Raw genomic sequence first — 22812 nt, 5'->3', positions numbered from 1 at the left:
ACGGTGTGCACACTTATGCAACCAGGTTATTGTAAGGTTTTTATTTTTCATTTTTCCCCCTCGAAGATTTCAGTTTGTTTTTCAATTGAATTGTTCACATTATAGGTCACATTAACAGTAGAAAAAGTTCCGACATAATTTATCTTTGTCTCATTCTTTTAGGGGTGTGTAGACTTTTTATATCCACTGTATATGCAGGCCTCAGCCACTACCCTGAGAGCACTTGATTCAGTGTATCACGCAGCCCTCAGGTTCATTACAAATCAGAAACGTCTAACACATCATTGTGATCTCTACAGCGCTGTTGGCTGGTCGTCATTGACCTTCCGTAGGCTTAAACACTGGTATACACTGATTTATAAGACCATATTGGATAAAATGCCATTTTATCTCTGTTCTTTTTTAGTTAGGTCAGTAAATAAGTATCAATTACGGTCCCATTCTGATTTGCTTCTGACAGTCCCAAAAATTAGAACAGGTCATGGTAGAAATAGATTTAGTTACTCAGCTCCGTGGTCCTGGAATTCTCTCCTGAACATTTTAAAATGTGATGATCTAGTTTCGTTGGTGGAGTTCAAACACTTGATCGATGTATATATCATAGAAGAGTGTAATTGTTTTTAGGCCAGCTGTTTTTAGTCAAGATGTTTGTGTTTTTAAATGTAATATGTTTTTGTTGTACTGCATGTGTGTTCATAGTTTTGTTTAATGTTGTGTGAGTGTATGTAATTTGGTTTGTCTGAAACGTTGTTCCCCTTGCTGCTATTGGACCAGGTCTCTCTTGGAAAAGAGATATTTATCTCAATGAGAATAAACCTGTATAAATAAAGGTAAAAAAAAAAAAAAAAAAAGGTTTTCATTAGATTTGTTTTATCTAGCTAAAGAATAAGAGTTTTGGACATTTGGAGCACATTGCAAATTTGTCAGTTTTTGATCACAAGTCATTAACGCTTGCCTTAGACTTGGGCCTCCTTAATCTATCTAGGCCTATACGTCTTTGTCATTGCTATTCACTGTCAGGATATATATTTTTTTGCTTGTCAATGTCTCACTTGGCAGAGTTCTCTCTCAGTTTTGTGATAGTCAGGAACAGGAGATCAGAACAGGGCAGTAGGGCGGGCCTTCTCTGGGCCTGGACCGGGACCTAGTCATGCTGCTGCAGCGTTTTCTGTCTGGTCAGCTCCTAACGGACAGGACAGCGTGACCACTGACCATTTCTCCTACCTGGCTCCTCATCAAAGCCTTTTGTCTTCAACACACACACACACACACACACACACACACACACACACACACACACACACACACACACACACACACACACACACACACACACACACACACACACACACACACACACACACACACACACACACACACACACACACACAGCAAACGGACCAATATGACTTTGTTTTTTCCCTACTCCAAGGCAGGCAAAGCAGCCAAGTTGAGTATGAAGAGAATAGAAAAGCAATAGCCTCTACTCTTTGAGATGTCGTATCCATCTCAAAGAAAAGGCCATGTCCTGACTAGATAAGAGGCCTGGAGGCATGCTACATCTAAACCATGGTAACCAGAACAGCTTCTCTCTAACTGTTTCGATAGCTGAATAATAGAGGAGGAGTGAATGAAACAACGTGTTTCAGCGTGAATCCTTCATCAGAGTGTTATTGTCTGATATTTTAGGGTCCCATCACATTGTCAGCTGCTATAAGTGCCTGATCTGAAGGATGTACGTCATTGTATACAATAAGTATCCTTGCTTGAAGACACAGAGTGGGGAGAAGACTATTGTATAGGTGACTGACTAGTATGTACCTCCTTAGAGACTGGCAGGGTATTCTTGGTTTATTTCAGTCTTTCCTGGTACATAACAGCACAGAACTTGGGAGTAGTCCTGCCTCCCCGTCTCCTCCCTGCCTTATTCTGCCTGTTATGTCATAGCAGGGAGAGCTGGAGGGGAGTTGATGCCGTTTTCCACTCAACTCAGCCTTTATCCAACTCAGATGATTTATCCCTGCTTACTGAAGAGGTTTCATTTGTCTTCTGATTTGTTCATTTTTGAATGACCTGGCTATGTGCCCAAAATTAGAATGGCACACATAGCAAATGTTCATCCAAATTCATTAGTGCATAGTTCATACACTAAATAGGCCTGCAAATGATTATTCATGATATACTGTAACGTTACAACAAATCATTCTAAAGGGCAGCCATGTTCTTTGTTGTGTTAAGTCCCAAGACAACACTATCTTTCTCCAGGGCATGAATGTCCTGTTCCCGAAACCAGGAGCTCAGCCAACCAGGGCTGTGTCCCAAATGGCACCCTACTCCCTATATAGTGCACTAGGGGAAAGGGAGCCATTTGGGACATGCCCTAATGATTTCTATTATTATTATTTAAGTTCACTGCTGTCCCCTCCACCATTTAGACTGACACAGAGTTAAAAGGAAACCTGTTCCGGCTAAATGTTGCTCCATTTCCCCATAAATAGTTGAGTCTGTGCTTTTAATAATTTTCCTCTTACACTTCTTAGTGAGATGTGTTGTTTTCTTGACCTCTCATTTTAGTGTTATTGGAGCTGGAGCTGTCTGATACATTGGTTTGCCCTGTTCCTAAGAGTGCAATAGACACTATTGAATGCTCCCATATTCTTAATTGCAACGCTTCAACCAGAGACGTTAGTTAGCTGGGCACAGTTATCTATTTCTCTCTGAGGATTTCTTTCCCCAAGGAGAGTGGAATTACGCTCTGGGACATGTGTAGTCCGTGTTGACAGCAGCACCAGTAGACCAGACTCTACCTGGCACCTTCTGAAATGTTTTGCACCCTCTGCACCTGGGTAATTGGTGACTGTGTGTACACTACAGACGAACTGTGTGCGCTGACGTGTGCCCTGTTCTTAACCTTCAGAGTAACGTGCAGCCTCCTACCCTGCGGCAAAGAACAAGATCGTAAATCTGGAAAGTATTCTTGTAATCTCGAACCACAAGATTATGACAAGACTATAACATTTGGTTTCCAGTGAGGTTATCTAATGTTTTTATAACATCATGTCTATGTTGTAGTATTTACGCCTGCTAGGCTAGGGCCTCTATTTAATCTGTATTGTTGAAGCGTCACCAATTCCCAAGATATAAATGTGAAGGTAATCTCTGATTGAGCCGACATATGCAGCGTTTTACTGTGAATGCAGTCTCCGCTAACGCGGGCATATTGCCTTTACATTTAAAATCACGCTGAACTTCCGCGATACAGACTGTATAGAGCCCTTTGTCTAGCGTCAACTCAAAATGCTACGTTTCTCATATTGATGTGATGGACATCATTAATGGTAAATACAGTTGGAGTTATTCAAATGTGAACCTGTACTGCAGCACATAAAACACTTGCTTTAAAGTGGATGTAACTCCACCTTCAGGGGCATCTTTCAGAAATGTATTTTCTAAGATGAGTTATTGTAAGATTGTTGCTACTGACCTTGGCGCATGGCATCACCATCAATGTTACCTTGCTGCAACCGTAGAGCTGAAAATATATGTACTTGTTTTCTCGTTTCAACATGGTTTATTTTGGGGTGGCAGGTAGCCTAGTGGTTAGAGCGTTAGGCCAGTAACCGGAAAAGGTTGCTGGATGGAGTCCCCGAGCTGACAAGGTAAAAATCTGTCGTTCTGCCCCTGAACAAAGGCAGTTAACCCACTGTTCCTAGGCTGTCATTGTAAATAAGAGTTTGTTCTTAACTGACTTGCCTGGTTAAATATATTTTATTTAATCCCACATACTTTAGTAATGCACAGTTACACGGGTTGTTTTTCTGACAGACTTGCTTTATTCAAGTTTAAAAGCCCAGTGTAGTCAAATGTGATTTTCCTGTGTTTTATATATACACATTTCCACAACATGAGGTTGGAACAATACTGTTAAATTGTAAAAATTATGATAATGCTCTTTTAGTGTAAGAGCTGTTTGAAAAGACTGCCTGAAATTTCAGCCTGTTTTGGTGGTTTGGCCTGCCTTGTGACATCACCAAGAGGTAAATTAGTTAATCGACCAATAAGTGTGACGTAATAAGGTTGGACCCAGATGCAGAGAAGAGACCAGACAAAGAAACAGTGGTTTAGGATAAACATAATACTTTACTGAGAAACGGTAGCCACAGGATCACAGTACACTTGAGGAGGAGGAGGAGAAAAAAACCCACTAAGGTTTAAAAAACTCACTCTGGAAACAACCACATGTTAAACAATTCAAACTTCAGCAAAGGACAACAGAAAACACACCTCTTTTAACAGGGAAATCATAATGAGTACATTGGACACACCTGAGTGTAGTTAATGTCTCTAGGACGGTCTCTGCTGCCCTCTGGTGACAGGTGGAACCATGACAATAACAAAGAGATTTCCAAACCTCTGCCAGTAACAGCTAGTTTTCAGTTTTGTGTATGATTGACTAAATACTTTCCCATCCACTGTACAGTATGACGTTTGTTTTATATGGCCTCGCCCTGGTAAGTGTATTTATGTCATCAGGGTTAGAATGACAAATTATTGAATAAACTTTATTTCCCCAAAGGCAGTGATCAAATTGATCGTGAGGGTAAACATTGATTTGCAGGATATAAAAGTATTTCATACTATCACGCATTTCCAACAGCATGGATTTTTTCTGTGGAAATAGAGATTTTAAGGCCTGTACTACTTCCAGATCATTATTGACCCCCAGTAGTGGCCTACTTAATGGATGCATTGTACTAGTCATAGGGAGAGGGCAGAAGCATGGCACCACAGGGCTTTTCACACTACTGAACCAATCAGAACTGAGCCAAACCAAGCTGTAGTTACTGGAACTGTGCTCGAAAGGACAATGTGAAAACAAAACAACGAAGCCATTACATTGCGGTTCAGGTTAGCAAGATAGTGTGATAGGGGTATCTCTGTGACCGGGGACAGAACTGTCTGTCTGTGTGTCCGAGAGGTTGCAAGTCAGGCAGTGCACAAACTCCCCGGGACAACGAAAATAATTTTAAAAAACAAGGTTGTCTACCGGCCATTGTGGCTCCACAGGCCGATATAGCATCAGCTCAGTTTCCCCTCTCGCTAACACATCCTGTTGCGAAGCAGCACAACTCGGCCTCTCTCTCACATACACTCATACAGATACAGACACACACCTCAGCGGACCTTGTGTGTGAAGAGCAAGCTGGATGTGAGACCTTGTGTCCTTGGCTAGCAGAGGAGCAGACTAGATTTGAGTCTGTGTGGCCTGCGCTAATGGTGGTAGAAGCCTGGATCTAAATGTGTGTGTCCATGGGCTAGCTGAGGAGCTGGATCAGAGTGTGTGTGACCCGCACTATCTAAGGAGCGGGCTGGATCCGGGCTAGCAGTGGCCCTTACTGTGGAGGGAAAGCATTGCCGTGACTTTGTGACTCTGGGGAGCAAACCGGCTCAGGGGTCCCTCATGATGGGGTGCTGTCTATTTGTGCATCAGAAGGTGAGTGAGAGGATAGGTCCTATATGTACCAACCATGCTGTGAAAGATATTTATGGTGAGAGAGTCCTACCAGAGCTGCTCTGTTGTTGAGTACAGTTATTGTCCTACAGTAGTCTGCCAACGCTGGTAACCCTAACAAAATGGTACTCTTGACGTTTGAATCAGAGCATAGCATGTAATTACCATGTATTTTCTAGATTTCTGTTTCAGGCTGCATTATAAGGTCAGCGGTAGTTGAGTTGCATAACTTGTTAGTAGTAGTCAGGCAATGTTAGTACATGATATGCATAAATGCATAAACAAGCATGTCTCAAAATAATAGATTCTTTATTCAACCTTGAATTCTGCAATGTTCTATTGGTAGGTTATCCAATTTTAGCTGACCTTTTTGTTTTTTTGCTGCATCATCCAATCACATACTTACCACCTTTTAGGACAGACCCGGTCACATATTAGTGAGACAAACAGTTGTGCTCAACATCCTCTGGTCTGGAGGGAACAGATGTAGTTTCACTGTACAGATGTAGGATCTTAATTTAAGCAAGTTTGTTACAGCAGGAAAATAATGTGTAGGGGTTGACATTTCAAAGTGGAAGTTAAACTTCAGAAGCCTTTTTTAAATCTCAAATACACTACAATTTTAACATTTTCCTGCATTGCAGGAAAGTTCTCCTGCAACAGGGTGATCAAATTAAGATCCTACATCTGCATAGTGAAACAGAGAGCTACAGTAGTCACCATCTGTTGTGTCCCCATGCACTCGGTGCCCTGTGTGTGTGTGTGTGTGTGCGTGTGTGTGCGTTTGTGGAGGAAGGCTCTTGTCGCCTGTTACTCTGCACAGGAAGTGTTGTTGCATGTTCCCTGGGGCGGCTGCACCTGCTGTGCCTCTGCAGCAAAGACCTGAGTTACTATAAACTAGGCTGAGTAAAAGTTTTGAAATTAAGTCAGGTGGACAGTTTCTATGTGTATGATTTCTTTAAAATATTGACTGCCGAGTTTCCTACTGGATGAAAATTATGTTAAATTGTCTTTTTACCTAGCGATGGGGAGATGGGGGCTGGGCGTTATAGGGCTGGGGAAGTTGCACTGGAGAAGAAAAGGGGGTTGGTGATGGAGATGCTGAATTGTTTCCAGGCTTCATCATATTCTCCATGTCAGAAAGTCTCTCAGCTAACTAACTGCAGAAAATAATGTGTGTAGGGGTTGATACATTTTTTGCAAGGGAAAATCAAGTCTGACATTTCAAAGTGGAAATTGCATACCGGTAAATATCAGATACAGAGCTCTGACTAAGGATCCGACCCATTTTTTCCATTTTCGCCTAAAATGACATACAGGCAGTTAGATTTGGGTATCTCAGGACCTGAAGCAAGGATGTGCATATTCTTGATACCATTTGAAAGGAAACGCTTGAAAGTTTCTGGAAATGTGAAATTATTGTAGAAGAATATAACACATTACATCTGGTAAAAGATAATACAAACATTTTCAAGTACATAACTATAGAGAACATACAAAAATTCTATGGTAATACAATATACATGATGGATCATTAGCTTATACACTAACTTTCACACATCTCGATGGCCGGGCGGGGTGGGTGTGGAGCCAGAGACAGCAGGGGTTCAAACTGTAGAACCCAGTTCCTACATTTAAAATATAAAAATAGATTTTATCAAACAAAACGATGCTATATTTTATCTCTGGGACCCTCAGGATGACAAATCAGAGCAAGATTACTGAATGTAAGTACATTATTTACCTTCAGAGGTAAATGTATCAAACCAGTTGCCGTGATAAGTTTTTGTTGTTGTGCACTCTCCTCAAACAATAGCATGGTATTTTTTCACTGTAATAGCTACTGTAAATTGGACAGTGCAGTTAGATTAACAAGAATTTAAGCTTTCTGCCCTTATAAGACATGTCTATGTCCTGGGAAATGTTCTTGTTACTTACAACGTCATGCTAATCACATTAGCGCACGTTAGCTCAACCGTCCCGGTATAGGGACATCGATCCCATAGAGGTTAAAATATGAGCAGGAAATGTTAATCATAAGGAAATATCTCTGATGCAGATGATATTTAAACCTTCAGAAATGTATTAAGACAGTGACCCTTTCTTCCATGAACTATTACTAATTATATTTTCAGTCTGACTGACCAGTTGTTTTTCTCTGAATGCTCAATATCATAGTTAAAGGATGATCTAGAATAGTCTGATTACAGGAAAACATTTACTCCAGAAACCACAGTAGGCCTATGGGCACCAGTCCTTCCCTGTTAATCCCGTGTATTTCCAGAGCAAAATAAATAGACCAACATCACAGGTTGTTGGTGGAACCTTATTGGGGGAGAACGGGCTTGTGGGAATGAGTGGAGCAGAATCAGTGGAATGGTTTCAAATATATCAAACACATGGTTTCCAGGCGTTTGATGCCATTCCGTTTGCTCCTTTCCAGCCATTATTATGAGCCTTTTTCCCCCGTCAGCAGCCTCCTGTGACCTACATTTAGAACCTGATTTGTTTTGGTCTGTTGGATGTTGTGTTCAATCAGCAAAAAATTGAATTCTGGAATGAGTTTTTTGGCCAGTCTTCAGCGATCAGAGAAATGAATGTAGCTTTATCTGGACTTCAGAGTTCTTTGAGTTCACATGCGTTAGGGAAAAGTGTTTACATCATATGTAACGTAATTGTAACAATGCCCTTTGCGTAAGGGTTCCATACGTAACAACTCCAACCAACACATCTGTGTTGAGCTCCACTTGCCCGATTGTTCGGTCTGGAAGATCCGTTGGAGTGTGCTGTGGGAGTTCTGTTGTAGTAACGATGTGTCATTGTTGTGTTCAGCTCCATAAGATGTGTGTGGGTCAGCTCTCCTGTTAGAAGGCTATGTAATGTTGTGTTCCGTTATAGAAGGACTTCTATCTGTGTCATATAGAACATAGTCAGGCCTCAGAAATATGCAGATTTATCGCAGAGTTGTTCTGGGCTCATATTCACCAAGAGTAGGACTGCTGTTTTAGGATACATTTTGCCTTCTTGTTTGCCTATTCATTTTAATTTTTTTAAATCATACTGAATACGATTATATGGACAGAGGGGACTCAGGGGAGCTGATCCTAGATCAGTGCTTCTAGTCTAAGAGATTTTTTTTAAACACAGGCTTGAGTTCATACTGTATACATAACGCACCTCAACACAACTCTCTTTCTGACACAACCCTTTGCTTCCCATGTCCCATTGTTCAACTCCTCTCCCTGACCTCAGAGAAGCCTCCCGGTAGCCAGGCAGGAGAATTCTTGTTGTCATGGGAATTAAACTGTTATACGGCAACAATAATAACACACTACCGCTTGTGTAGAATACAATGCCAAGTAGAAGGAAACAGTGGACGGAATCCATTTAGATTGACTGCTGCTAGGCCTGTAAATATAGCATCCTAGTTTATCTACTCTCCTGGTTGGAGACGAGCCAAAACTATTAAGTGCTCCACTGATTGGCTTATTATATGTTGGATTTATGTTAGCCTAAAGGCATCAGCATGCTTCAGTTCGGCTGGCGGCTAGCCGAAGTCGGCTAGGCAAACCGAACGAGTGTGCTCGCATACTCCCTTAAAAGACCATTTCTTGAAAAACCTCTTTTGGTTTTCACAGGGCAACCTGTCGTTTAGCAAACGTATTGAGTGTGTGCCAGTAAATTACTTTTATTCAGTTCCTCACATGTTACCTAGCTTCCATGTTCTCAATAAAAACTCACCCTTTGTGTTGTTTTTGTTGTGTGTTTACAGAAGAAGAGGAAACAGAGGAGGAGGGATGCGGACTCTCTCAGCCTGTGCAGCCTGGACATCAACGTGAGTACAGCTCATTCTCAGAATTCTGGCTTTTCCCTTGCCCCTTTCTCCTCACTCTCTTCCTTTCTCTATCGTTATTGCTATCTCGCTCTCTCACTTTCTGCCCCCCTCTCGCTGTTCCTAATGCCTCTGACATAAACTTGTAACGACCATCTTAGCGTCCATCTTTGACTTATGGTCCCTCCGGTTTTTTTTCTGTTTTTAAACTTCGTACGGTTACCCCCTTCCCCTCCTCTTACCAATAAGTGATAACTGAGGAACCTGCAGAAAGTACGATTGTACAACACTGATCAGAGGGAGAACACTGTCTCAATCAACCCCCTCTCCCCTCTCTGTTTCGATGGGCTGTGTGATTGATACAAACAACAACTTACATTACGAGACTCTCTGCTTCCCTAAAGGTCAGGCCATTTCCACGCTTATTTCTATCTCCTAAGGTCCGTGCTACGAAGACCCTTCCCAGTCCTATAGTACATTGTGGTAGGCAACCTGTCTGTCTAGGCTAGGGAGATTAGTAAATAGCAGCAGTAATAGCTGGATACTTATTTCACTATTTGGTTCTCCTTGGTTGGGCCTGTGTGTATGAGTGCTGTGTATGAACCACTGAAGGCTGATCTACTGTGTGTCTTGTACTGAAGTACCTTACAATACTACACAGCAAATTCTCCATTGTTAAAAAAGGGCCTCCCAAGTGCCGCAGCGGTCTAAGGCACTGCATCGCAGTGCTAGAGGCGTCACACGGATCCGGGTTCAATCCCGGGCTGTGTGACAGCCAGCCGCAACTGGGAGACCCATGAGGTGGCGCACAATTGGCCCAGCGTCGTCTGGGTTAGGGGAGGGTTTGGCCGGCTGGGATGTCCTTGTCCCATCGCGCTCTAGCGACTCCTTGTGGCGGCCGGGTGAATGCACGCTGACTTTGGTCACCAGCTGGACAGTGTTTCCGCCAACACTTTGGTGCGGCTAGCTTCCAGGTTAAGCGAGCAGTGTGTCAAGAAGCAGTGTGGCTTGGCAGGGTTGTGTTTTGGAGGACGCATGGCTATCCACCTTCGCCTCTCCCGAGTCCATATGGGAGTTGCAGCGATGTGACAAGACTAACTACTGTACCAATTGGATATAATGGAATTGGGAAGAAAAAGGGGTAACAATTACAAAACAATATATATGAACACTGAAAACCACTGGAACAGTGTTAAATTAACACACTGCTTAGTGTAAAGCCTTATTCAAATATTTCCCTGAGTTTTTCCCATTTTCAGTCCTATGGACCAAGTGAGAACTTAAGCGAATATGTTATCATGAAAAAAAAACATTATTTAACACAATACATATTTCAGAAATACTTATTTTGAGGGCCTAGTTTTACCCTATTTCAGAAGCCTGAAACTCATAAACATCACTTTGAATCAAAACCACATCCATCATTATCATATTTCCCAGCATGCTCTATTGCAGGTAGATTTTTAGAATGGTTTGTTTCAATTTAGTTTGATTTTCTGCACCCGTTTCTGAAATGTTTGTTCCAGTTTAAGGTAGTCCTCACAATGTTCTGAACCTTGGCACTCATTCGGAATAGAGAACGACTGATATGGATTTTGTTTTAGAACCAATAACGATTTTGGGGGGTCAAGGAGGCCAATATTCAATATCTTTCAATTATAAAATGTTGACAAAATTTCCCAGAGACAGCCATGTATGCATTAATGCATACATTTTTCAATCAAACAAAGATTTGACTTTACCAATCTAACTACATAAAAACATAATGGTAATAATTGTATTTTAATTATACATTTTTGATAAACTGGGTAAATTAAGATGGCATAGGCCTACTCACAATACAGGTGAATACATATTCAATAGGAGTGTGTGCATGCATTGAGTTATTGAGCTTGTTTTGGCTGATCAGTGGAGTCTATGTTGCCACTGATGACAAACAATGAGTTTGCCTTCCATTTGGGACAGCTGAAAATGGTTGTGCTGATTTAAAGAAGCAATAAAACTGGCTTTCTTCAGACTAGTTGAGTATCGGGGCGGCAGGTAGCCTAGTGGGGCGGCAGGTAGCCTAGTGGGGCGGCAGGTAGCCTAGTGGGGCGGCAGGTAGCCTAGTGGGGCGGCAGGTAGCCTAGTGGTTAGTGTGTCGGACTAGCAACCGAAAGGTTGCAAGATCGAATCCCTGAGCTGACATGGTAAAAATCTGTCGTTCTGCCCCTGAACAAGGCAGTTACCCACTGTGCTTAGGCTGTCATTGAAAATAAGAATTTGTTCTTAACTGACTTGCCTAGTTAAATAAAGGTAAAATAAATTACAGGCTCAAAATGGCCAGAAACAAAGAATGTTCTTCTGAAACTTGTCAGTCTATTCTTGTTCTGAGAAATTGAAACTCAAGATCTCGTACAACGCTGTGTACTACTCCCTTCACAGAACAGCAAAACTGGCTCTAACCAGAATAGAAAGAGGCGTGGGAGGCCCAGGTGCACAACTGAGCAAGAGGACAAATACACTAGAAGGCCAGCATCCCAGAGTTGCCTCTTCACTGTTGACATTGAGACTGGTGTTTTGCGGGTACTATTTAATGAAGTTGAGGACTTGTGAGGCGTTCCTGAAGTACCATACAATGCTGTTGGCTCTTTGGCTGCTTGTGTTGACGTGGACATTAATTAGCAGCCATTTCCAAATTTTTTGAAGTAAGAGAACTCTACTTAGCTAACAGCATAAAAACCACAACAACAACATTAATTTGCTCAAAGGCTGTACTTTTAAAGCCCAGACTGAATAAGCCTTGCTTTCCATCTCAGGCAACAGCAGAGTCAAATAACAAAATAGCTTTGGGTGGTGTCAGAAAAATGCTTCCAAAGCATTGGTGCTAAATTATATGCCTTGAAGTTGTTGGCTGTTTCCACAGAGTACATTCAGCGTGTCCTAACACATAACCAAGCTGTGGAATCTGGTTCAAGGTGTTTTGCTACTTAGGTTTTTAAGTATTAAGGCAGTAGGGTGATAAGGGAAGATGTGAGCATCTCTGAGTGGGGTGGCAGTTGATTGACAGGTCCAGAGCTGGGTAAGACAGATCTGGGTATTTTACTGACACAATGAGGTCAAATCTGAGGTGGAACTATGGTGTTTAAATGCAGACCATTGTGATGAGTACCGTCCGATCATTGTTTTTAAAACAGCACTCCTCCCCTTACCGATTCTAATGACTCAAGGGTGTAAACTCAGACAGAAATAGGAAAAAAATATATACATGGAATAAATTGTTTATTTAAGATCCAAAATTCTATTAGAAAGTTTGTATTATCTTGTAAACTCTTCAACGTGTTATTATCATCAGCTATAGATAGGATTGACAGCCAAGCCAGGTCCTGTGTACTGTAATCTATAGGCCCAGTGTTAGTTTGACTGGAGTCCAGGGCACACAGAGTGACTGTAGAGGCAGGGCAGGGCTAGAGCCAGGGGTAGGGGGAAAGGTGGTGTCACATGCCTGCTTGGCGTGTGTTCAGCAGGGTGACTGACTGGCTCACACAATGGCCGGGCTCATACCCCGCTGCTGGCGGGGACCACTGGAAAAGGAGGCTAATCCCATTGTTTCTCCCCCTGCTCCTTCTGATGAGGGAAATAGCCTATTGATTGATATCAAACGACTCAAGAGTAAATCCACGTGTATAGTCTATGTAGGACTCAGGACTCTATAAAGCTCCACTCTCCAGGTCGTCATTGTACATACAAAGTTGTTTTTAACTGACTAGCCTAGTTAAATAAAAGGTTAAATAAATAAACATATTCTGGACTACACTTTTTTTGACAGGGTTCAACATGAGTATTCATCCACTCTTTGAGGACAATTGAACAATTCTGTAGCTAAATTGACCCTAGTCTTGTGCTTCCATTTTTTCCAAGTCTCGTTTTTGCTCGGCTATTGGAACAAACTTGAGAAAGTGGGAAATTGAGGTTCATTTGACTCGAACTGGTGTTTACCGGTCTTGGGGCAGCAGTAAGTAACAACCATTTATTTTTTCTGTCTAAATCTGTCTAATCCTCTAAAGCATTTGACCATGTGAAGTGGTCTTACTATTCTGTGCTCTGACTAAATTTGGTCTAGGAGACAACTTTATAAAATGGGTTAAAGTTTTATATGATGATCCTCAGGCTGCTGTCCTTACTAATGGGGCGGCAGCGTAGCCTAGTGGTTAGTGTTGGACTAGTAACCGAAAGGTTGCAAGATCGAATCCCTGAGCTGACAATGTACACATCTGTCGTTATGCCCCTAGGCAGTTAACCCACTGTTCCTAGGCCGTTATTGAAAATAAGAATTTGTGATTAATTGACTTGCCTAGTTAAATAAAGGTAAAATAAACTAATGGGCTGAGGTCAAATAGCTTCTCTATATACAGAGGTACCAGACAGGGCTGTCCTCTCTCCTATTTGCACTCGCTATGGAACCACTGGCCGAGGCCATCAGAGTAACTGCTGCTCATTGGTGACATTCACCATAAAATAAGCTTGTATGCTGATGATGTCCTGATATTCATCTCTAGTCCCGAGACTTCAATTACATCTCTTGTTAATATTATTGAATTATTCAGTGAATTCTCAGGCTACAAGATTAATTTAACTAAATCAGAGGCCATGCAACCTCATTCTGTACCTAATACTTCTCCCCCCTTTCCTTTTAAATGGTCTCCCTCAGGTTTTACGTATCAGGGTATATTCGTAACTCCTACATTCCAGCAAATGTACAAAGCCAATTTTGTTCCCTTATTTGATACAATAAAGACGCGATCTGTAGCACTGGAACTCTTCCGATTTCATGGTTGGGTAGAATATCCCTCTTGAAAATGAACATTTTACCTAGACTACTTTACCCAATCCAAATGATCCCAGTATCACTCTCCAATAAGGTAATAAAGGATGTAAATGGATGGCTAAGTTCCTTTATATGGAGTAAACGCAAGCCAAGATGGCAATATTGCAGCTGCCAGGTTCTATGGGCGGCTTGGATCTGCCCGATATTAGGTTCTATCAGTAGTGAGTTATATTTCTGACTGGATCACAAATGATGACTCCTCTATTTAGTTAGACATGGAGACTTCTTTTTCAAAATACCCCTTATAGGATCTTTTATTTTTCACAAGTTTCAAGTCTGTAAAATAACACTGCAATAAACCCATTACACTTAACACACTCAAAGTATGGAGGTCAGTTCAAAGTTTTTTGGGAAGGTCCAAACTAACCTCTGCTCTTACCCCAATTCTTAACAACCCAGATTTTGGTCCAGGATTGCTGGATGCTGGCTTTAACTTTTGGCTTAATAAGGGCGCAGACTCAATGATTTATTTGCTGATAAGATTTTGTCATTTGAGCAGATAGTTGAGAAATTCCAACTCCCAAAGCAGGACTTTTTCCGCTTTTCCGCTTGCGTAAGACATTATATTTTGAGGAGCACCACCATAATTGACAACCCTGATGTGTCATTGAAAGAATGCTTTTTTTCCCCACAAAGAAAAATGTCTGTAAATGTGTTTTATGATGCTTTAAGTTCCTTTTCTACTGTTGAAACACAGAGCGTGAAACAAGTGTGGGAGAAAGAACTGTCTGTTACTATTGACGAAGAGATGTGGGAGGACATTTGGAGATATGCAAAAACAATATCTGCACATACAAAGACAACAATGCAATGGTCCTTAAATCCAGATTAAACTATTCTCACGCTGGATTAGACAGAGGGGAAGATGGTGTATAAATGTCTGTATGTATGTATTTCTGTATGTATGTATGTATGTATGTATGTATGTATGTATGTATGTATGTATGTGCTGTTTTTGCTTTTTGTCTTTGTATCTCTTAATATGGGTGAAAATTGTGAAATTTCCCCCAAAAAAATATCGTTACAAAAAAAAATAATCTGTCGAATCCAGCGGGAGAATAGTTTAATCTGGATTTGAGGACCATGGCATTGTTTCTATGAACTAGCTTCCCACAGACCTGTAGAAGGTAGTGGGGAGAATGTGTGCAGGACTTCCATCACCACACAAACAAGACTAATGAGACGTTCAAAGTATTCAATCTGGACCAAGCACGATCCCTATATTCTTAGCTACAAATATCCTTTTAAGACAACTACTGGAGTTTCACGTGAGAACGTTGTTCTGGGCTGTTAGTCAAGTTTATGCATCTACTATTGTGTACATTTACGAGTTGCTGTGTATCCCTCTGGTGTATCCAAGATTGTCTATTTTTGTTTGCAATGACAATCTATGCTCTGTGTGTGTGTGTGTGTGTGTGTATGTGTGCGTATGCATGTGTGTGTGTGTGCGTGTGCGTGTGCGTGTGCGTGTGTGTGTGTGTGTGTGTGTGTGTGGTTAGATTCAGGAGTGTGAAGAGCTGACTATTTAACAGGAGACAGGGGAATAAACACAACCGAAACAACCTTCAACTGTCTAGACCATTTATACAAACAGAACAGTCTCTCTGTCACTAAAATATATGGATGTGTGCGAGAGGGAGACAACAGATTAAATTTATACGAGTTGAACCATTTACAGTGTGTCATATTGTATACTCTATCCAAGTTGGTCCAAGCCTTCTGTAACAGACTCCCTTGGTATCACGACAAACAACAAAGACACCTCACATTGTAGCAAAGTGTAATTTCTTCAGTGTTTTCACATGAAAAGGTATACTCAAATATTTACAAAAATGTGAGGGGTGTACTCACTTTTGTGAGATACTGTATATTTTATGGAAAAGAGAAGTATGTTTCTGGATGATGCACCATGCTGCCTTGTTGACAACATGACCGAGCAGCGCAGATTACTGTTCGATTTGAGACGGGTGCTCCTCCCTCACCGCTTTTGCCCGTTCACATCACCCCGTGGCTCAGCATAATCAAATCCGCACATAGTGTTAGGCTTAGCTACTAACTCTTTTAGTAACATCAACCTCCTTCTCCAGAGGGGTTGGGTTAAATGCGGAAGACACATTTCAGTTGAAGGCATTCAGTTGTACAACTGACTAGGTATCCCCCTTTCCCCTAACCTGCCACGCTAATTCACCTAATCTGCCACGTTAATTATCCTAACTTGCAACGTTAGTTATCCTAACCTGGGCCCAGTTTCCCAATAGCACTGGAACTTAGACTTACAAGTGTTTTAACGATGCATCTTTCCTACAAGGCCAAAGATGTAACACAAAGTAAGTAAGTAAATCAGTAGCCTTGCATGAGCGAGTTGGAACAGCTCATAGGAGCAGGACCCAATCTCCTGTTTCAGTAGCTTGAGGCAGCTTGATGTACAAGTACACCCCATGGACAGGGCACTAGTCTATCGCAGGGCCTTACCCCAAATCTATGCTACCGGTCAAAAGTTTTAGAACACCTACTCATTCAAGGGTTAACCCCTCCCCCCCAAAAAAGCACTATTTTCTACATTGTAGAATAATAGTGAAGACATCAAAACTATGAAATAACACATATGGAATCATGTAGTAAACTTAAAGTGTTAAACAAATATATTTTAGATTTTAGATTCTTCAAAGTAGCCACCCTTTGCCTTGATGACAGCTTTGCACACTCTTGGCATTCTCTCAACCTGCTTCACTTGGAATGCTTTTCCAACAGTCTTGAAGGAGTTCCCACATATGCTGAGCACTTGTTGGCTGCTTTTCCTTCACTCTGCGGGCCAACTTATCCCAAACCATTTCAATTGGATTGAGGCCGGGTGATTGCGGAGGCCGGATTATCTGATGCAGCACTCCATCACTCTCCTTCTTAGTCAAATAGACCTTTTTTAAAATAAAATATTGAACCTTTATTTAACTAGGCAAGTCAATTAAGAACAAATTCTTATTTACAGTGACGGCCTACACCGGCCAAACCCGGACGACCGGGCGACGTTTCATTTTCTGCAAATAAATGCTCTAAATGACAATATTTTTATTTGTAATTTGGGAGAAATGTTGGCAGTAGTTTATAGAATTAAACAAAAATGTTAATTTTACCCAAACACATACCTATAAATAGTAAAACCAGAGAAACTGATAATTTTGCAGTGGTCTCTTTGTTTTTTATATACAGCTCTGGAAAAAAATTAAGTGAAATGTCCCTTCCCCCATTTTAACACCAAAGTTGTGACTACAAATAGCCAGGGGCGCATTTGTTTTGAAGCTATCGGCTGTCACAGGAAGACAGCTAAACATCTTGATTTTGTGTTTAATGGAGATCTTCTGTGTATAAAGTGATGCGGAAGGACAAAAAAAGCATCCAACTTCCCCGGGACTGCCGCACAGAACAAATATTCGCCCACAGAGAGAAGCAGGAGATTCAACTTAACTTTCTAGAGCAGTGGTCACCAACCGGTCGATAGCAATCGACTGGTCGAAATCCAAGGCATTCCTAGATGATAGCTAAACATTTTTGTAAAAAAAAAACAAAGATAAAGCCTTGTGTTCCTATTTGTTTTTATTTGTCTAGGGCTGTTAACGGTAGGTGCACCCGATTCAGCTGCCCTGCGTGCCGGGTACATATGCAACTGTTGCTATTTTGAACCATTTCATGTGTCTGAAGGTGCAAACTCTTCCTTCCCGGCGGGCCAGGAGAGCAAATCAAGTGCACTATAGGTTTACCGCTGGCCAATCGGATGTCTCAGATAACCGTGTATGCAGTAACGTAGCAGGCATAAAAGAAAGCTACAGCAAAGTTCATACGGTGAAATTTCAAAACATTTAAAACCATGACTAGAGAGAGACTCAATGAATACAGCAAAGTGATGTCAACACTTCGTATTCAACACTTTTATAAGCCATAAAATGTGCGTTCTTCCTATTTCCACTCAGCGCCACAACAAGCACTGCAGAAGTGATGAATGAGTAGGAAAGTGTATCCATAGGATTGCGTTGTTATTATTAGCGACTTGGGTCTTTTTTAATGTCGAGGAATATTTCACTTTGCTCTGTTCATCGGAGTAACAACATGAATTTGTGCATGAGGCAGAAATAATGCAGTGTGACTCGAATTTCGCCATCAGCTGGAAGACTGATCCTTTTTGGTCAGTGTCAGTGGAGGAAAGGAAGAGCTGAGACTGACCATCAGATGCAGGCACCATAAGCCCAGTAAAATAAAAATAAAAAGCAAATTATTTAAATGTATGCTCACTCAGCTGTGCTTTATAAGTAATACAACAACAGATCTGTTGCCGGTGTGATCATAAAGCCTCAAACTTTTAAACATAATTTTTTTAAATTGCCGAACAACAATTCATTGGCAGGGCAATTCAAGCAATATGTGGTGATAATGTATTGGGCTTATAGCTTACTGCACAAACATCATTGCTACAGTACTGTTTTTAATTGGTTAATGTTGGATAGGCTCACGTTTTTTAAGTCGCGTTAACAAGAATTCTGAGCGGTAGATCTCAGCTTGCATTTTGACTCAGAACGTGATCTTGACCAGAAAAGGTTGGTGATCACTGTTCTAGAGATTTCCCTGTTAACACTATCAACGTTTCCCTTTACTGTGGCAATTGTGATCGAATCAATGCAATTTTAGGCACTTTCATTACAACATACCGAAACAAAATAAACTATGCAAGAGATTTTGTTGTAAGCAGAATGCTTCGAAGTAGGATTCTATTGCATTGACACGCACGACTCAGCCCGTACTCTACACAGACTGGTGCAGCATAACCAATCAGAGCTGCAGTAGGCTTATATGCAAATAGTTCATTGCCATATATGGATCTGTGCCATTTACTTTGAACTGGACTGTGTTTACAATATAGTATTAGCGGTCATGAGTAGATGCGCTTGTTTTGAGATCAAAGTGTATGCTGCACGTAGCCACGTGTGCACATTTTGTTCATATCCTTTGTTAGTGAGTTATTAGCCCAATTACAGGACATTTGTAGTCAGCAATAGGGGCGTGATTGCTTCCTACAAGAGCACAAAAGGTGTCGATTTCTAGACATCTTTGAAAAGCGGGTCAGGTAAAGAGCTTTTTTTTTGTCATAAAGGGGCAGTGTTGTATTTTGAGACAGGCTTGAATAACCTAATTAGCCAATAGGCAGAGGGTAGCATCATTTGTCTGATTCTCTGTAATAATGGTATGGGAATAATTATGGATTTTATTTTGTTAAGTGGTTTCTTGCATCAAACAACACAACAACATTTTCAGATACCTCCTTGTCCGAAGGACAAGTGGATAAACAGGTTAACGTCAAACCCTCTATGTTTTTTTCAAAAGTCTCATGGAATGGAGGCCTACATTGAACACCACACATTGGCTGCTACTGTAGGCTGAATGATAGAAGAGCTATGTCCATATAAAAATCTTAAGGGATGCATTTTCACCATTGTTTTTGATGGTAGGCCACTCTGGTAGGCCTACATTATGATCAAATAGCCACAGTAGCCTACTTGGCCACTGTTAAAACAAACTTAAACTGGGTACTGTAAACGCACGCTGGTAGTTGCACAGAATTTTCCTAACTTTCAAGTTTGCGCTCAGCAGACCTGTAATTTGCTTAGTGTCAAAAGAAATTTGAGGGAACATTGCTAACAACGCTGTTTTACAAGTGGTCTGAAGCGGTTGTTTCAAGTGCAACTTTAGTAAAGATAGTTTTGGGAAACAGCTCTGAGATTTAACGATACTCAGGTATAGCAGGTATCAGTGGACTGACCAATGGTAGGAACCAATGGGAGTTTCCTGATATCAAGGAATGCCCACATCAAGAAACGCCCCGAATTGCTGTCTGCTATTATACCATATTGTGTATTAGGGTAAAGCTATGCCTTCAAAATAAGGCCTTATGAAATACGTATGGTATTGGGAGGGGTGTGGCTGTGTGACATCACAAAATCAGCCGCTCACTGATTTGACAGCTCATAATTCAGTTGTCGCCGGAAAACACTTGATCTGATTGAATCCCAGTCTCAGTGTAAAACAAGTTTAACACTGGAACATTTTCTGTGTAAAATAATGAAAATGATCACACTTCTTCAATTGAAATATTATGGGGACATCTATACATTTGGCAGCCAAGCACGAGTTATCATTGTAGCCTTTCATCATCAAGACATGATGTTGAAATATCTTCACTCCTAGAATAAAACCCTCCAGCCTTCCATCATAGAATTACAGGGGGCACTTTGGAAAAACTAATCCTGTGCGAATTATCCTCTGGAATAAAGCACATGCTGGGCTACAACATCTCTAGTAATAACAAAATATGAAATGGCATTTTACGTTCCCCCAGGCTAAATGCCTGGGGGAACAGTAATTTCAGGACAGGTGGGTTTGTAGTTTACCTTCCCCGTGACCCTCAGGCCAGACTATAGAGACCCCTGGTTGGCATCTGGAGACCATTAATTGGCATCTTATAAATAACCTTCGTATGGCGCTATCCCCTCTTTCCACTAACAATGCAGCATAATATAGTCCTGAAGGCATGGTTCAGGTTTGTGTCAAGGCATTTAGGTATATAGGTACTACTTATGTACATAACATTGAGCTGCATTGAACCATATACATTTGCCAGTTAGATGAAGTTCATGTCTGGCGTGGCTTTTATTCACTACACCCAATAGAAAACAACAACACAAACAACAACACACAGTGTGATGATTAGGTGGTCATTGGATATGTAGTCCTAGAGGACCCAGTCATCAGTAGACCTAGAGGACACAACTAGCAGTAGTCCTAGAGGACCCAGTAATCAGTAGACCTAGAGGACACAACTAGCAGTAGTCCTAGAGGACCCAGTCATCAGTAGACCTAGAGGACACAACTAGCAGTAGTCCTAGAGGACCCAGTCATCAGTAGACCTAGAGGACACAACTAGCAGTAGTCCTAGAGGACCCAGTCATCAGTAGACCTAGAGGACACAACTAGCAGTAGTCCTAGAGGACCCAGTTATCAGTAGACCTAGAGGACACAACTAGCAGTAGTCCTAGAGGACCCAGTTATCAGTAGACCTAGAGGGCCCAGTCATCAGTAGACCTAGAGGACACAACTAGCAGTAGTGCTAGAGCACCCAGTCATCAGTAGACCTAGAGGACACAACTAGCAGTAGTCCTAGAGGACCCAGTTATCAGTATACCTAGAGGACACAACTAGCAGAAGTCCTAGAGGACCCAGTTATCAGTAGACCTAGAGGACACAACTAGCAGTAGTCCTAGAGGACCCAGTTATCAGTAGACCTAGAGGACACAACTAGCAGTAGTCCTAGAGGACCCAGTCATCAGTAGACCTAGAGGACACAACTAGCAGTAGTCCTAGAGGACCCAGTCATCAGTAGACCTAGAGGACACAACTAGCAGTAGTCCTAGAGGACCCAGTCATCAGTAGACCTAGAGGCCACAACTAGCAGTAGTCCTAGAGGACCCAGTTATCAGTATACCTAGAGGACACAACTAGCAGAAGTCCTAGAGGACCCAGTTATCAGTAGACCTAGAGGACACAACTAGCAGTAGTCCTAGAGGACCCAGTTATCAGTAGACCTAGAGGACACAACTAGCAGTAGTCCTAGAGCACCCAGTCATCAGTAGACCTAGAGGACACAACTAGCAGTAGTCCTAGAGCACCCAGTCATCAGTAGACCTAGAGGACACAACTAGCAGTAGTCCTAGAGGACCCAGTTATCAGTAGACCTAGAGGACACAACTAGCAGTAGTCCTAGAGGACCCAGTTATCAGTAGACCTAGAGGACACAACTAGCAGTAATCCTAGAGGACCCAGTCATCAGTAGACCTAGAGGACACAACTAGCAGTAGTCCTAGAGGACCCAGTCATCAGTAGACCTAGAGGACACAACTAGCAGTAGTCCTAGAGGACCCAGTTATCAGTAGACCTAGAGGACACAACTAGCAGTAGTCCTAGAGGACCCAGTTATCAGTAGACCTAGAGGGCCCAGTCATCAGTAGACCTAGAGGACACAACTAGCAGTAGTGCTAGAGCACCCAGTCATCAGTAGACCTAGAGGACACAACTAGCAGTAGTCCTAGAGGACCCAGTTATCAGTATACCTAGAGGACACAACTAGCAGAAGTCCTAGAGGACCCAGTTATCAGTAGACCTAGAGGACACAACTAGCAGTAGTCCTAGAGGACCCAGTTATCAGTAGACCTAGAGGACACAACTAGCAGTAGTCCTAGAGGACCCAGTCATCAGTAGACCTAGAGGACACAACTAGCAGTAGTCCTAGGGGACCCAGTTATCAGTAGACCTAGAGGACACAACTAGCAGTAGTCCTAGAGCACCCAGTCATCAGTAGACCTAGAGGACACAACTAGCAGTAGTCCTAGAGCACCCAGTCATCAGTAGACCTAGAGGACACAACTAGCAGTAGTCCTAGAGGACCCAGTTATCAGTAGACCTAGAGGACACAACTAGCAGTAGTCCTAGAGGACCCAGTTATCAGTAGACCTAGAGGACACAACTAGCAGTAATCCTAGAGGACCCAGTCATCAGTAGACC

General features: G+C 41.9%; 1 protein-coding gene across 2 annotated transcripts in view; it reads left to right on the top strand.

The window, feature by feature from the left end:
- LOC106582694 (rho guanine nucleotide exchange factor 3) overlaps positions 1-22812 on the top strand; it is a 130882-nt gene that overhangs the window by 33766 nt on the left and 74304 nt on the right. The window contains exons 1-2 of one of the 2 annotated variants that reach the window (XM_014166002.3): positions 5149-5494; positions 9285-9347. In XM_014166002.3, the coding sequence (XP_014021477.2) occupies positions 5462-5494; positions 9285-9347 (96 nt within the window). In that variant the 5' untranslated portion in view covers positions 5149-5461. Of the gene's footprint in view, positions 1-5148; positions 5495-9284; positions 9348-22812 lie in introns of those variants that run through there. The other variant, XM_014166000.3, reaches the window with a different exon arrangement.

Source organism: Salmo salar, chromosome 22 (genome assembly GCF_965601325.2).
Source record: "Salmo salar chromosome 22, fSalSal1, whole genome shotgun sequence".
Taxonomy (NCBI): domain Eukaryota; kingdom Metazoa; phylum Chordata; class Actinopteri; order Salmoniformes; family Salmonidae; genus Salmo; species Salmo salar.
Note: the sequence above shows the minus strand (reverse complement) of the source record. Positions and strands in the feature narration are given on the sequence as shown.